General features: G+C 43.6%; 1 protein-coding gene across 5 annotated transcripts in view; it reads right to left on the reverse strand.

The window, feature by feature from the left end:
- The window catches only part of LOC137524618 (uncharacterized), a 571,079-nt gene that overhangs the window by 170,478 nt on the left and 385,587 nt on the right, over positions 1–15,014 (reverse strand). For all 5 annotated transcript variants that reach the window (XR_011022737.1, XR_011022738.1, XM_068244694.1 and 2 more), the window contains exons 54-56: positions 10,166–10,303; positions 8,886–9,048; positions 712–833 (exon numbers count right to left, since the gene is read on the reverse strand). Coding sequence is in view for 3 of the 5 variants with exons in the window: in XM_068244694.1 (XP_068100795.1) it covers positions 712–833; positions 8,886–9,048; positions 10,166–10,303 (423 nt within the window). In the remaining 2 variants the exon portion in view is untranslated. The remainder of the gene's footprint in view (positions 1–711; positions 834–8,885; positions 9,049–10,165; positions 10,304–15,014) is intronic.

Raw genomic sequence — 15,014 nt, forward strand, 5'->3', positions numbered from 1 at the left:
CATCATATGCAAATGTAATGGCTGGGCGGCAATTTTGAATGTGAGTGGTGGGGTTATTGACACCATCAGTGCCTATATATCAGAATGTTTTGTCAGTTACACGTGTTACCATTCTGTGTGTTTACCTTGACAAAGGGGACCCCTCGGGTCCCCGAAACGAATCGTTGGTTATGGAATGGAATTGTGTCACGTTTTTTTGAATAAAACAGCAGACTTGGTCTACATATGAGTGTGCGGACCTTCTAGATTTATCATTGACTGTTTCTCAGGTCCAGCACCTCAACAGTGGTGTGCGTTTCCTCCGCGGATTCCTTATTCTGCAGAAATACTACGTCTACATTGGAAATTCCACAGAAATGTATACCACAGTACTGAACCACAAGCCAAGCAGGGAAACTTCAGGCAGCGCTACTTAGAAAAAGTATTTAACCGCTTCAGCCTGCGAGTTATTTTCACCTTAAAGTGAACCTAAAGCCGATAAAAAAAAATGAGATTAACTCACCTGGGGCCTCCCTTAGCCCGACCTTAACCACCGATCGGCTGCAGGGGGCTGAGGGAGGCCCCAGGTGAGTTAATCTCATTTTTTTTTATCGGCTTTAGGTTCACTTTAAAGACAGAAGCAATTTTCCCCTGCTAGTGCTCCTCCCATTAATTTGCCAATAATGTTATTACTACTTATCACACCTAAATGATCTATAAACTTTTACACACCTGGTTTTTATTGCTCCATCCAATGAGTATGTGGTCTTGATGCATATTTGTTGAATGCTCTGTATATATACTGACATTGGCTTGTCGCAGAGCAGAGAGCAGCAGGGATTGGGAAAACTCACCTGCAATAAGAATTTTTTATGTTGATTGTTTATGTTAATTGAAAGTTTAGTCTTCATTTAAGGCAAAATACATTTCACAGAATGCTAGTTTCATTTCAGCTCTAAGTAATATGTTAAAGCATTTATTGTGGTAACTAATCTTTCACAGTTATTGAGTGTCTTAAAGTACATTACTGTTTTCTTAAAACAATAAGTAGCTGTGGGTCTTCATATCCAAAATATGTCCACAATGTAAAGTCTTAATCCATAAATTCAAAACATTGAATTAAACAATGCAAATAATTCTCTTTTATTTACTTTTGAAGAGGAACTTTATCTAAGAATTGAACTTCATCGCAATCAGTAGCTCATACCCCCTTTACCACGAGAAATCTTTACCTTTTCTCGAATAGATCATCAGGGAGGTCTGTATGGCTGATATTGTGGTGAAACCCTTCCCATAGTGTGATGTCATGACCATGACCCTGAGAGTTTGCTGTCTCTGAACCTCATTGCATTTTGGGAAATAACAGCTTTTTTCAGCTGCCAAGCAAGTAGTGTCTCCCTCTGTGCAAGGAACTCTCAGTAACAAACATTCTACAAAGATCACGTGGCAGGACTTATGTGGACACCACCAGTGATACATTTCAAAATGTAAATCAGAGAGAGGAAGAATTTTACAGTGGGCTAACGCTAAATATATAATCTATTAATAAATATTGTAATAAAAAAAAGTAATTTTATTCATTATATTATTTCCACTACAGTTCCTCTTTAACCACTTAAAGGGAACCTAAACTGAGAAGGGTATGGATTTTTCATTTTAAAATAATACCAGTTGCCTGACTCTCCTGCTGATCATGTGTTTCTAATACTTTTGGCCATAGTCCTTGAACAAGCATGCAAATCATGCCCGTTTCAGGTGTGAGATCCAGATACTACTGCAGCAAATTGATCAGCAGGAGAGTCAGGCAACTGGTATTGTTTAAAAGGAAACATCCATATCCCTCTCAGTTTAGGTTCCCTTTAACCACTTGCCGACCGAACGCTTATACCGTGCGTCGGCAAAGTGGCAGCTGCAGGACCAGCGACGCAGTACTGCGTCGCCAGCTGCAGGCTAATTAATCAGGAAGCAGCCGCTCGCGCGAGCTTCCTGTCAATTCACGGCGGGGGGCTCCGTGAATAGCCTGCGGGCCGCCGATGGCGGCTCGCAGGCTAAATGTAAACACAAGCGGAAATAATCCAATCAGCGGCCGGGGATCGCCGCCATGTGACAGGGGACGTCCTGTCACTGGCTGCACAGGACGGATAGCATCCTGTGCAGCCCCGATCCCCAGAGGAGACAGATAGGAGAGGGAGGGGGAGAATGTCGCCACGGAGGGGGGCTTTGAGGTGCCCCCCCCGCAACATGCCTGCAGGCAGGAGCGATCAGACACCCCCTGCACATCATCCCCATAGGGGGGAAAAAAGGGGGGCGATCTGATCGCCCACCCAGCACAGATCCCAACAAACAGCGCTGGTCCTTAAGGGGGGGTAAAGGGTGGGTCCTCAAGTGGTTAAGGACAGCAGTCATAAAACCCCTTAAGGACCAGACACTTTTTTCCCATTCAGACCACTCCAGCTTTAACGGTTTATTGCTCGGTCATACAACCTACAACCTAAATGAATTTTACCTCCTTTTCTTGTCACTAATACAGCTTTCTTTTGGTGCTATTTAAATGCTGCTGTGATTTTTAGTTTTTATTATATTCATCAAAAAAGACATGAATTTTGTCAAAAAATTGATTTTTTTTAAACTTTCTGTGCTAACATTTTTCAAATAAAGTAAAATTTCTATATACATTTTTGTCCACATTTATTGTGCTACATGTCTTTGATAAAAAAAAATCCAATAAGTGTATATTTATTGGTTTGGGTAAAAATTATAGCCTTTACAAACTATGGTGCAAAAAGTGAGTTTTCCCACTTTGAAACATCTCTGACTTTTCTGAGCACCTGTCATGTTTCATGAGGTGCTAGAATTCCAGGACAGTATAAATACCCCCCAAATGACCTCATTTTGGAAAGAAGACATCCCAAAGTATTCACTAAGAGGCATAGTGAGTTCATAGAAGATATTATTTTTTGTCACAAGTTAGCGGAAAACGACACTTTGTGAAAAAAAAAACAATAAAAATCAATTTCCGCTAACTTGTGACAAAAATAAAATCTTCTATGACCTCACCATACTCCTAACAGAATACCTTGGGGTGTCGTCTTTCTAAAATGGGGTCACTTGTGGGGTTCCTAAACTGCCCTGGCATTTTAGGGGCCCTAAACCGTGAGGAGTAGTCTGGAAATCAAATGCTTTAAAATGACCTGTAAAATCCTAAATCTACTCAGGATGCCCATGCTGGGTGGGAGAAATATCTCTGTAAATGGACAATTGTGTGTAAAAAGGGCCCCTTAGCGCACCTAGGCTGCAAAAAACTGTCACATGTGGTATCGCCGTACTCAGGAGAAATAGTATAATGTGTTTTGGGGTGTATTTTTACACATACCCATGATGGGTGGGAGAAATCTCTCTGTAAATGAGATATTTTTGATTTTTTTTTTTTACACACAATTGTCCATTTACAGAGATATTTCTCCCACCCAGCATGGGCATCCTGAGTACCTTTAGGATTTTACAGCTCATTTTAAAGCATTTGATTTCCAGACTACTCCTCACGGTTTAGGGCCCCTAAAATGCCAGGGCAGTTTAGGAACCCCACAAGTGACCCCATTTTAGAAAGACGACACCCCAAGGTATTCTGTTAGGAGTATGGTGAGTTCATAGAAGATTTTATTTTTGTCACAAGTTAGCGGAAATTGATTTTTATTGTTTTTTTTTTCACAAAGTGTCATTTTCCTCTAACTTGTGACAAAAAACAAAATCTTCTATGAACTCATCATACACCTAACGGAATATGTTGGGGTGTCTTCTTTCTAAAATGGGGTCACTTGTGGGGTTCCTATACTGCCCTGGCATTTTAGGGGCCCAAAACCGTGAGGAGTAGTCTGGAAACCAAATGCCTCAAAATGACTGTTCAGGGGTATTAGCATCTGCAAATTTTGATGACAGGTGGTCTATGAGGGGCCGAATTTTGTGGAACCGGTCATAAGCAGGGTGGCCTCTTAGATGACAGGTTGTATTGGCACTGAAGTGCAGGAAGTGCAGGATGTTCTCAAATCGTGACAGAGAACATGGGCATGTGATATATTGGGTGCGTAGACCAGTAAGACCGCAATACATTCTTTTTGACTAGACCCATGTTAAAGGAATACTTAAGTCATCTAAAAAAAAATGACTTTTACTCACCCGGGGCTCTCCTCAGCCCCCTGCAGCTGAACGGCACCCTCGCCGTGTCCCTCCGATGCGCCTGGACTCGCGGGCGGGCACTTCCGGTTTGGCTATCACCGGCCGACAGGCTGGGAACGCGGCTGATTAGCCGCGTTCCCGGCCGCAATAGCGCCCTCTATAATGCTATTGCGGCCAAGACGCGGATAACCAGCCGCGTTCCCAGCCTGTCGGCCGGTGACGGCCAAACCGGAAGTGCCCGCCGGCAAGTCCAGGCGCATCGGAGGGACACGGCGAGGGCACCGTTCAGCTGCAGGGGGCTGAGGAGAGCCCCGGGTGAGTAGAAGTCATTTTTTTTAGATGACTTAAGTATTCCTTTAAGGAGAAGGCCCCAAAAAATGTTACATTCGGAAACTTGGAGTGGTTTCCACTGAAAAGGCTGGGCATGGTAGCTTCTTGAGTTGGCGGTTGCGTATTGTGTGGCACAACAGTTGGTCTCAGCCACAATTAAGTCGTAGAGACCAGCAGTGATCAGAAAAAAAAATTCTGTCACTGCGTTGGGGCGGGTGAGGGTTTGGCCGGGTGATCAGAAGCCCACAGGGGGCAGATTAGGGCCTGATCTGATGGATAGGAGTGCTAGGGGGTGACAGGAGGTGAATGATGGGTGTCTCAGGATGTGATTAAAGGGGGGAATAGATGCAAGCAATGCACTGGGGAGGTGATCAGGGAGGGTCTGAGGGTGATCTGAGGGTGTGGGCAGGTAATTGGGTACCCGCAAGGGGCAGATTAGGGTCTGATCTGATGGGTAGCAGTGACAGGCGGTGACAGGGGGTGATTGATGGGTGATCAGTGGGTGACTAGAGGGGAGAACAGATGTAAATAATGCTCTGGGGAGGTGATCAGGGGGGTCTGAGGGCGATCTGAGGGTGTGGGCGGGTGTTTGGGTGCCCACAAGGGGCAGATTGTGTTTGGGTGCCCGCAAGGGACAGATTAGGGTCTGATCTGACGGGTAGCAGTGACAGGTGGTGACAGGGGGTGACGGGGTGATAAGATAGGTGATCAGGGTGTGATTAGAGGGGAGAATAGATGCAAGCAATGAACTGGCGAGGTGATCGGGAGGGAGGGGGGGTCTGAGGGCGATCTGAGGGTGTGGGCGGGTGATTGGGTGCAGATGAGGGTCTGATCTGATGGGTATGATGGGTAGCAGTGACAGGGGGTGATTGATGGGTGCTTGATGGGTGATCAGTGGGTGATTAGAGGGGAGAACAGATGTAAATAATGCACTGGGGAAGGGATCAAGGGGAGGGGGGGTTTGAGGGCAATCTGAGGGTGTGGGCGGGTGTTTGGGTGCCTGCAAGGGGCAGATTAGGGTCTGATCTGATGGGTATGATGGGTAGCAGTGAGAGGTGGTGACAGGGGGTGATTGATGGGTGATCAGTGGGTGATTAGAGGGAAGAACAGATGTAAATAATGCACTGGGAAGGTGATCAGAGGGGGTCTGAGAGCGATCTAAGGGGGGGTGGGGGTGGGTGTTTGTGTGCCCGCAAGGGGCAGATTAGGGTCTGATGTGATGGGTAGCAGTGACAGGTGGTGACAGGGGGTGATGGGGTGATTAATAGATGATCAGGGTGTGATTAGAGGGGGGAATAGATGCAAGCAATACCCTGGCGAGGTGATCAGGGGGGGGGGGGGGTCTGAGGGCGATCTGAGGGTGTGGGCGGGTAATTGGGTGCCTGCAAAGGGCAGATTAGGGTCTGATCTGATGGGTAGCAGTGACAGGAGGTGATTGATGGGTGATCAGTGGGTGATTAGAGGGGAAAACAGATGTAAACAATGCACTAGGGAGGTGATCAGAGGGCAGGTCTGCGGGCGATCTGAGGGTGTAGGCGGGTGATCAGGTGCCCACAAGGGGCAGATTAGGGTCTGATCTGATGGTTGGCAGTGACAGGTGGTGACAGGGGGTGATTGATGGGTGATTGACAGGTGATCAGTGGGTGATTACAGAGGAGAATAGATGTATACAGTACACAGGGAGGGGGGGGTCTGGGGAGGATCTGAGTGTGTGTGTGTGTGTGTGTGTGGGGGGGGGGGGTGATCAGGAGCCCCCAGGGGGCAGTTTAGGACCTAATCTAAAAAATAGCGTTGACAGATAGTGACAGGGGGTGATTGATGGGTGATTAGGGGGGTGATTAGGGGGGTGATTGGGTGCATACAGGGGTCTGAGGCGGTGATCAGGGGGGAGGGGGTCTGAGGGGTGCTGTGGGCGATCAGGGGGTGGGGGGGCAGGATCAGTGGTCTGTTGTGCTTACTAGGGGGGCTGCCTTCTGCCCTAGTGGTACCTCGATCACTGGAACCACCAGGGCAGGAGGCAGCCTGTATAATACACTTTGTATACATTACAAAGTGTATTATACACTTTGCATGCGGCAGATCAGGGGTTAACAACCCACTGGCGCTTCTAAATAGCCGGCGGGTTGACGTTGTGGGTGGGAGGAGCCTAATGCCAGCGGATGCGCGCGCATTTATGTGTGCGATCCCCGGCTAATTAGTCCCCCAGGTGCCGCTGCCGATCGGGGTTAGGCGGTCTTAGGGGTGCCACTTGTCGACGCCCATCAGTAGTGGGCGGTCGTCAAGTGGTTAAAGTACATCATTTTACCATTTGATAACAGTTAAAGCCCATCTAAAGACAAAAATAAATCATCAATGGATAAGTGATTTTTAGTACTACTCACTACTACTCACTCCCTATTAGTTAGTTGCTAATTTAGCCACCCCCAAGGGACACTGAAGACAGGCTGAGAAAAAAGTAAGCATGGGAAACATAGATCAAATGTAACTAATTCCTGAAAGCTGAAACCAGTGACAGTTAGGAAGGACCGTCTACTGAGCAGTATCAGAATATGGAAGAGAGTAGGTCTGTGCTGCACATCTGGTAGACACTTGCAAGATTTATGCCTGGCAAAAGTACAGGGGAAATTTCAAACTGAGTACAACTTAATGGTATATATTTTTTTCCTTTGACTTTAGATGGGCTTTTGTTAGCTTTTTGCTGTTGCCTTTTGTCCTCTTACTGCCTTTTGCTGGTTACATTTAGAACCAGAAATGAGAGTGAGAAGAAGAGAAATAAAGCACAGAGTGAGAAATAAATAATAATAATTCCTTTTTTTGTCTAGCGCTTCTCTCCTGTCAGACTCAAAGCACTTGTGTGGCAGCAACTAGAGCACACTCAGAAGGCAGTAGCAGTGTTAAGGAGACTTGCCCAAGAAACTCCTTATTGAAAAGGTGCTGACTTACTAAACATGAAGAGCTGAGATTTGAACTCTGATCTCCAGTGTCAGAGGCAGAGCCCATAACCATTACACTATCCAGCCACTGTCCAGCCAAAAAAGCACAATATAAAGCTTTAACTTTTCACTAAAGTGTTCATATTTTTGTGTAAAGCCCATTTTGGAAATGTTCTCACCCTTTGTGTTCTCATTCACTTTCATAATTACGACCAGCAGTAAGGGAAAATGTCCGCATTGTTAACACAGACAACTGTGAATCTAAACTGTCTACACTTTTCTAAAAACAGATTTGTAGAAAATATCAACGAAAACCCAACCCCTGGAAACATTTTTAAGTTATTTTACTTTTGGATAGGAGATTTACCTAGGAATCTACCCAAAGTAAAACATTTGGGTTTTCTGCATGAGGAAGAGTTAGAATCTCCAATTAGTATTTATTGCTATCCTATAATACATACCGGTAATGATATATAATCTATATAATAATAGTCCCACATGTTACCTTTCTTTTTTTACAGCAGCAGAAAAAACAGTAGCATCATCATTTTTAAACAAAACAAAAAAGATTCTTTCCAGGTGAAACTGATAAATGAACAAAATGATGAATCTCTACTTGGGACTATTGGGAACTTCCTTATACTAAATGCAGCACTATCGCCACAGTTACAAGGAAGCTTACGTTCCATCATTTGACATCTCTGGGAAATTAGAGATAACTGGAGACTGAAACTGAAAGGTTTTTTTTACTAACTTTTAATCACAAACTGGCTTGTATAGCCTTGTCGAGTAGAATGTGACATGATTTTACAAGTTAAACTTTATATTACTTAAAACTTTAATTTTAGGTTTTTACTGCTGAGCAGATTGACACTTTTATACAATGCTCCAGATACACAAAAAAAGTTAACGTAAACCTAAAGTTTTAGGTAAAGTTCAATCCTGAAGGAAACCTGTGCTGAGAGAAATATGTAGGCTGCCACTGCTGGCCGCATTCTAGAGATGCCACTTGGCTGTATTCAGTACTATTTAGAGGCAATACTTTACTACAAGGTGCATGCCTTTCCCGACCAGGTCCTTCAGAAATATATTTGTAGAGCCAAAGGCTCAACAGCAGTTATGGGAAAGTAGCATTGTTTAGAAGAATCATCAGTTGCAGATTGCATAATTTTCTCATTGTATACAGTATTTCCTTTAAACTATTAGGTTTGTTTTGTTTAAAAAGCTTTCCAAGGCAATCCGGGGCAGCCCATATCCTTCCAGTTGGATATACTTGTGACATGTGCAACAAAACCTCCTGAGGGATATATGTAGGTTGTCCAAACCACTTCTGCCAGCTTTTCTTGATTTAGAGGAACACAGCCATATTGAGACAGGAGCTTTTGGTCTGCCAAGCTTCTTAGCCTATGTCATCCAGACAGCTTAAACAGCTTTAACAGACAGATAAATGTTTTTTAACACAAAACTAACCACTTATTTTGTGTCCTCCAGATAACTTTGGAAACTGTCCAGTGTAGAATGCTGCCAGGCTCACTTCTTTTCTTCCCCAAAGTGTTACATGACGAAGTGCAAATGTTTTTTGTCTCTTTTCATAAACAGTCCTCAGCTCTATTATTACCGGAAGGCTCTTTAGCTGGAAGACACATTTCAGCAGTTTATATTAGACAACAACATTCCCCTGAAATATGCATTCTCCCAAACTCTAAGCTCCTTACAATTCAAAGACCTGTCCTGGGTTAAGTGATCTTAAAATAGAATTGGAACTATGAAACATTTCCTAGCTCACATAGCACACAGTGGAGAATACAGGTGCATATTTGACTGGCTGAATTTTCAGTTTTTGTTAGATACCACTAGGATGAATAACCCACCCATACTATTTACCACTCTGGGAACCTCATTGATACCCTCCTTGCCCTTAGCCTCAGATCCAGGGGCAAAACCACAAATCTCATCTCAGCAGTGGTGAAAAGTCTCATCACGCATCAGGAATGTGATACGACACATACAGTAAAGCTTACAGTACAATGAAAGCATGCTTGCGCAAAAAACACATGCAAAACGCTAGCGTGGCCGTGATATGAGTTATCACGGTTTAGTGAATCAAGCCCCTTATGTGACCATGCCATAGACATTGATGCTATTATATTGTCCATTGTGATACAGTGTGAAAGGACCCTAAGAAGTCATCCACAGAAATATTTTGAGAGATAAAAGAAACCAGTGGAAAGTTCAGCTAGTAAGCATCCAATGCCTTAGCTTTTTCATTGCCTAACCTTTATGTATTGGTTACTGAAAATCTCTGTACACAGTTCAGGAGAAAAATGACATCACACATAGAACTGAAACACATATCCTGAGCTACATCCAAAAAGGCAATGTATATGTTAGTAATGATGATAATAAGGCAAAATCATTGTATGGTGTCTCTGAAGATCGGACTTGCGTCCTAACACAATGGACATAGTATACTCTGCAATTTTACCTTTCTATATTAACTCTTGCTGGGGTACTGGAGATTATCCAATGCAAGTGATAGAATACTTACATACCTACTGTGAAAGCATGTATCTCTGTGTATAGCTATGATGCCCTAGTCCATGTATCGTATATACTGTATCTGTACACAAACCATTTTTGCGTATTTTAGAGTAATGTGATGATCTTGGTGTATCTTATTTTGGAAATATTACATGAAAATAAAACATTACTCACACCATTTCTTTCACTAACTGGTTTCCTATACATACCTGCGGAACAGAGTGTTTCAGCTGTAGTGTTTTTGAGAATGTGTTTTCAGTGAAATTTATTCTTGAGGACAGACTGAATTCCTTGTCTTCCATGGTAAGAAAGAGTTTACCTTCTGCGTTATTTGTAGAATAGGTTACCTAAAAAGACACGGATATTAATATGCAACTTATTCCTAATGAAACATGCTATATCCATAGTTCAGTATGCTGTTCAATATGAAAGACACATTATGTTTTTTTTATTTTGCATTTTATAAAGATTTCCAAACATAATAAAATAGCACACACAACACTCAAACAATGAAATAAGTCAAATATGACTTGGCTACTTGACACATTACAAAATCGTGTTGTCATTGAAGCAGACCTTCAGTCACCACTATACTACTACTATAATACTATGTTAAAAATAAATGCATACCTTTAAAAAGTGGCACTTGGAAATTATGGTGCACCAGGATTGACATAATAAGTAGCTGGGAGCTGCCATGTCAGTGCCCAGAGACAACCAGCCCTGTTACTATCAGCAGCCACACTGGCTCCTGAGTGCCACTCTGCCATGGGCCTAATAGCAGACCTCAGCCTCTTACTTATCCAGGCCTCTCATGAATTCCCAATACTGGAGTCCAACTCCCTCCAGCACCTCAGCTGCTTCTTTGCTGCATCAGACTTGACAGCCTCTGTGCTGCACAGTTCCACAGGAGCTTCTTGCTCCACTCACAGCCCACTGCATAAATAGAGCTGCAGCCTTTTATGCAATTGATGCAGGTGAGCCCATTAACCTTCTTTCTGCCGGACTAAGGCTTGGACTTGGAGGAGTGGCGTGTAAGGCCCACCCTTCTCACAATACACGTCAGTCCTGGGTCCCAAATGAATCTGCACAACTGTGGTGTTGCTAACTTCTAAAATCAATCAATATCCAGGACCTTTTCATCCAAATCCATACCAGAAACAAGAAAACATGTGCTCTGAACCCCACACTACAAAATACAAAAGAGAATATTCACTGGAATAGACAATAATACAGAAAAACTGAGAATAAAGCAAAGGAGCAGTATCGGCTAAGATGGACTGACAACATTTGTGAAGCCATGTACAGTACATGCCAATGCAAGACTTCGAAGAGACAGTGATTAATAGACAGTTTTGACATGTCAAGGTCCCTGAATTCACAGTCACACCCAACTGAACGAATGCAAACAGAGATGCTGATTGATTGGTATGGAATCCATATTCCTCCAATGAGGTTTGCCTTAAACTCAGAAGAAATGCAGTTATGGATATAACCAAGTTTGCAAACAAATATTACAGCAGCACTCAGATAAGTAAAATGTAATAAAAGAATATTATTAGACCAGAAGCATTGCTCCATTTCTTGGGGAAAAGTCTCAGTATATGAACTTCCTTCATATGGTCAGTTAACAATAACCATCATTAAGTGCCATTGTCTGTCTACCTTTGTAATAAAACCAAAGCCTTTTATTGATTTCCTTCACCTTACTGATGATTATAAAGACTATTTTAAGCCCAAATAGACACTTAGGAAGTACTTAGCCTTTGGCTACAGAGCATTTAGAAACCTTGCAGATGCCCTTTTAATAAAGGTGGCACATAAGCACTAATATCCAGTCAAGGTTAGATCATCTTCTCTCCTGTAATGTTCCATTATCGGATATTTGTCTTGTCTCTGAGCTAAGGCAGAAGCAGTTTAACTTACACCAATGAACAAAGGAATGCAGTTTATGTTTTTTACCCCTCTTTCACTTTAATAAAAATCCATTTGGTCATCTGTTTCTCCTATATCCTAAGGCAGTGATCTGCAAACTTGGCGCTACAGCTGTTAAGGAACTACAAGTCCCACAATGCATTGCAGGAGTCTGACAGCCACAGTCATGATTCATAAAGGCAAATACTGTACATTGTGGGACTTGTAGTTCCTTAAAGAGAACCCGAGGTGGGTTTGAAGAATATTATCTGCATACAGAGGCTGGATCTGCCTATACAGCACAGCCTCTGTTGCTATCCCAAACCCCCCTAAGGTCCCCCTGCACTCTGCAATCCCTCATAAATCACAGCCACGCTGCTGACAAACAGCTTGTCAGAGCTGGCTGTGTTTATCTCTATAGTGTCAGTCTGCTGCTCTCCCCGCCTCCTGCAGAACTCCAGTCCCCGCCTGCATCCCTTCCCTCCCTGCTGATTGGAGGGAAGGGACGGGGGCAGGGACTGGAGCTATGCAGGAGGCGGGGGAGCAGCTGAGACTGACACTACAGATGTAAACACAGCCTCACAGCGAGGCTGTGATTTATGAGGGATTGCAGAGTGCAGGGGGACCTTAGTGGGGTTTGGGATAGCAACAGAGGCTGGGCTGTATAGGCAGATCCAGCCTCTGTATGCAGATAACATTCTTTAAACACACCTCGGGTTCTCTTTAACAACTGGAGAGCCAAGTTTGCAGATCACTGTCCTAAGGACATAAGCTATCATGGATTCTCACCCGATTTCTGTTAATATGGGTTTGGTTTGATGAAGAAAGGAGGGTTATAGATGGAGGGAGGTCTTACCAAAACCAGAATGCAAGGGCATATCTATTACCTCTTCTCAATGTATCGTGGAAGTCAATAAATAGATTGACCCAGTTAAGTGCCAAAGTGGTTAAAGTGAACTCAAGGTGAGAGTGATATGATGGCTGCCATATTTATTTCCTTTTAAGCATTACCAGTTGCCTGGTTGCCCTGCTGATCCTCTGTCTCACTTTCAGCCAAAGACCTGAACAAGCATATGCAGATCAGTTGTTTCTGACAATATTGTCAGATCTGAGAAGATTAGCTGCATGCTTGTTTCTGGTGTAATTCAGACACTACTTCAGCCAAATAGATCAGCAGGGTGTTTATAAATAAATAAATATGGCAGCCTAACCCTCACCTCGGGTTCACTTTAACCACTTGACCACGGGGGGGGGGGGGGGGGGGGGTCCCTTAAGGACCAGAGCAATTTTCATCTTTCAGCACTCCTCCCTTTCTTTTGCCAATAACTTAATCATTACAAATCACAACAAAATGATCCATATCTTGTTTTTTAAAGAGTAACTGTTAGCCCCCAAAGTGAAATTTAAATCTCTACAGCAATGTTTTATTTAGTATTAAAGTGATCCAAAAAGCCAATGCAGAACTTAAAAATCAATATAATTTTGTTACTATGTAGCCTTTTGCCCAAGCTAATGACGCAAAGCCGCATATCTGATACTGATGAGCATGCAGAGCATGCCTATGTCTGCCCGACCCCCCTCTCCCCCCTCTCCCCCCAGGACCAGGTGCCGATCTATTCACACCACAAACAGCTGACCGCTCTGACAGGGAGAGAGAGCGGGAGCACTTCCAGCGCCGCCACGGCAGAGCAGCCGCCGCCGTGCATCTCTCTCACATGTCTCACATGTGACTCGGCGGCGGCTGCTCTGCGTGGCTGCGCTGGAAGTGCTGCCGCTCTCTCTCCCTGTCAGAGCGGTCAGCTGTTTGTGGTGCGAATAGATCGGCACCTGGTCCTGGGGGGGAGAGGGGGGAGAGGGGGGTCGGGCAGACATAGGCATGCTCTGCATGCTCATCAGTATCAGATATGCGGCTTTGCGTCATTAGCTTGGGCAAAAGGCTACATAGTAACAAAATTATATTGATTTTTAAGTTCTGCATTGGCTTTTTGGATCACTTTAATACTAAATAAAACATTGCTGTAGAGATTTAAATTTCACTTTGGGGGCTAACAGTTACTCACCAATTAGGCTTTCTTTGGGTGGTACATTATGCTGAGAATTTTTTTATTCACATTTTATTTGCCAATTTTTCCCGGTTACTGCAACGTTTAAAATATTTCCCTAGTACAAATGTATGGCACCAATATTTTATTTGGAAATAAAGGTGCCTTTTTTCAGTTTTGCATTTATCACTAATTACAAGCCCACAATTTAAAAATCAACAGTAATATACCCTCTTGACATACATATTAAAAAAGTTCAGTCCCTAAGGTAACTATTTACACTTTTTTTTATTTGCCATTTTTTAATGCAATTTTTTTTTTTGGGGGGGGGGGGGTACTATGGGAGAGTGGGGGAGGGAAGGAGTTAATTTTTTTTTCCAACAATCAGTTTTATTAAAAGTAAAGCTTCAAAATACAAATGTCAACAAATTGCAGATAAATTGCATAATAAAAGCTATCTTGTAGGTAACATATTGCCACTGTCATCATTTAACATTTTTATTTTAAATGAAGGGAGGAAGGGGGGAAGGGAAGAGGGGGAGGGGGGAGAGGGAGGGACAGATGAGGAAAACGGGAAGGGGAGGTAAAACAGGAACATCTCAGGAAACAGCTGGAAGACTGATGCTCATAGCATAACACATTAAGATGAAAGCCTAAGGTACGGCTGCAAGAGGGGACTTGGTGAAATGTACAGAGAGGCAATGTATATTAATGCAGAGAGTGTGAGGAGATGTGTCTGTATGGCAGTTAGCGATAGGGGGACCAGCGTGGATAAGTGCCTATGCCAGGAAGGTGGGGAGGGCGTCTGAGTCACAGAAGTCAATCCACACTGACCACCTCAGGGTAAATATATTATATTTATCTTGAGCAGACAGGAGGAGGTCGTCCATTCTCTTTATGTGGTTCATTTGGTTGATCAAATCTGGGATCGAGGGGGCAGATTGTAGTTTCCAATTTCTGGCAATGAGCAGCCAAGCGCATATCAAAAGATATCTAAAGATTGATTTTTTTGGCTACTGCCAATGAGCAGGGGATAATGGAGAGTAAACCAATCTCAGGGGTACAGGGCATAGGTTGCAGGTAGATGATTCCGTGCAGGTCA

Source organism: Hyperolius riggenbachi, chromosome 7 (genome assembly GCF_040937935.1).
Source record: "Hyperolius riggenbachi isolate aHypRig1 chromosome 7, aHypRig1.pri, whole genome shotgun sequence".
Taxonomy (NCBI): domain Eukaryota; kingdom Metazoa; phylum Chordata; class Amphibia; order Anura; family Hyperoliidae; genus Hyperolius; species Hyperolius riggenbachi.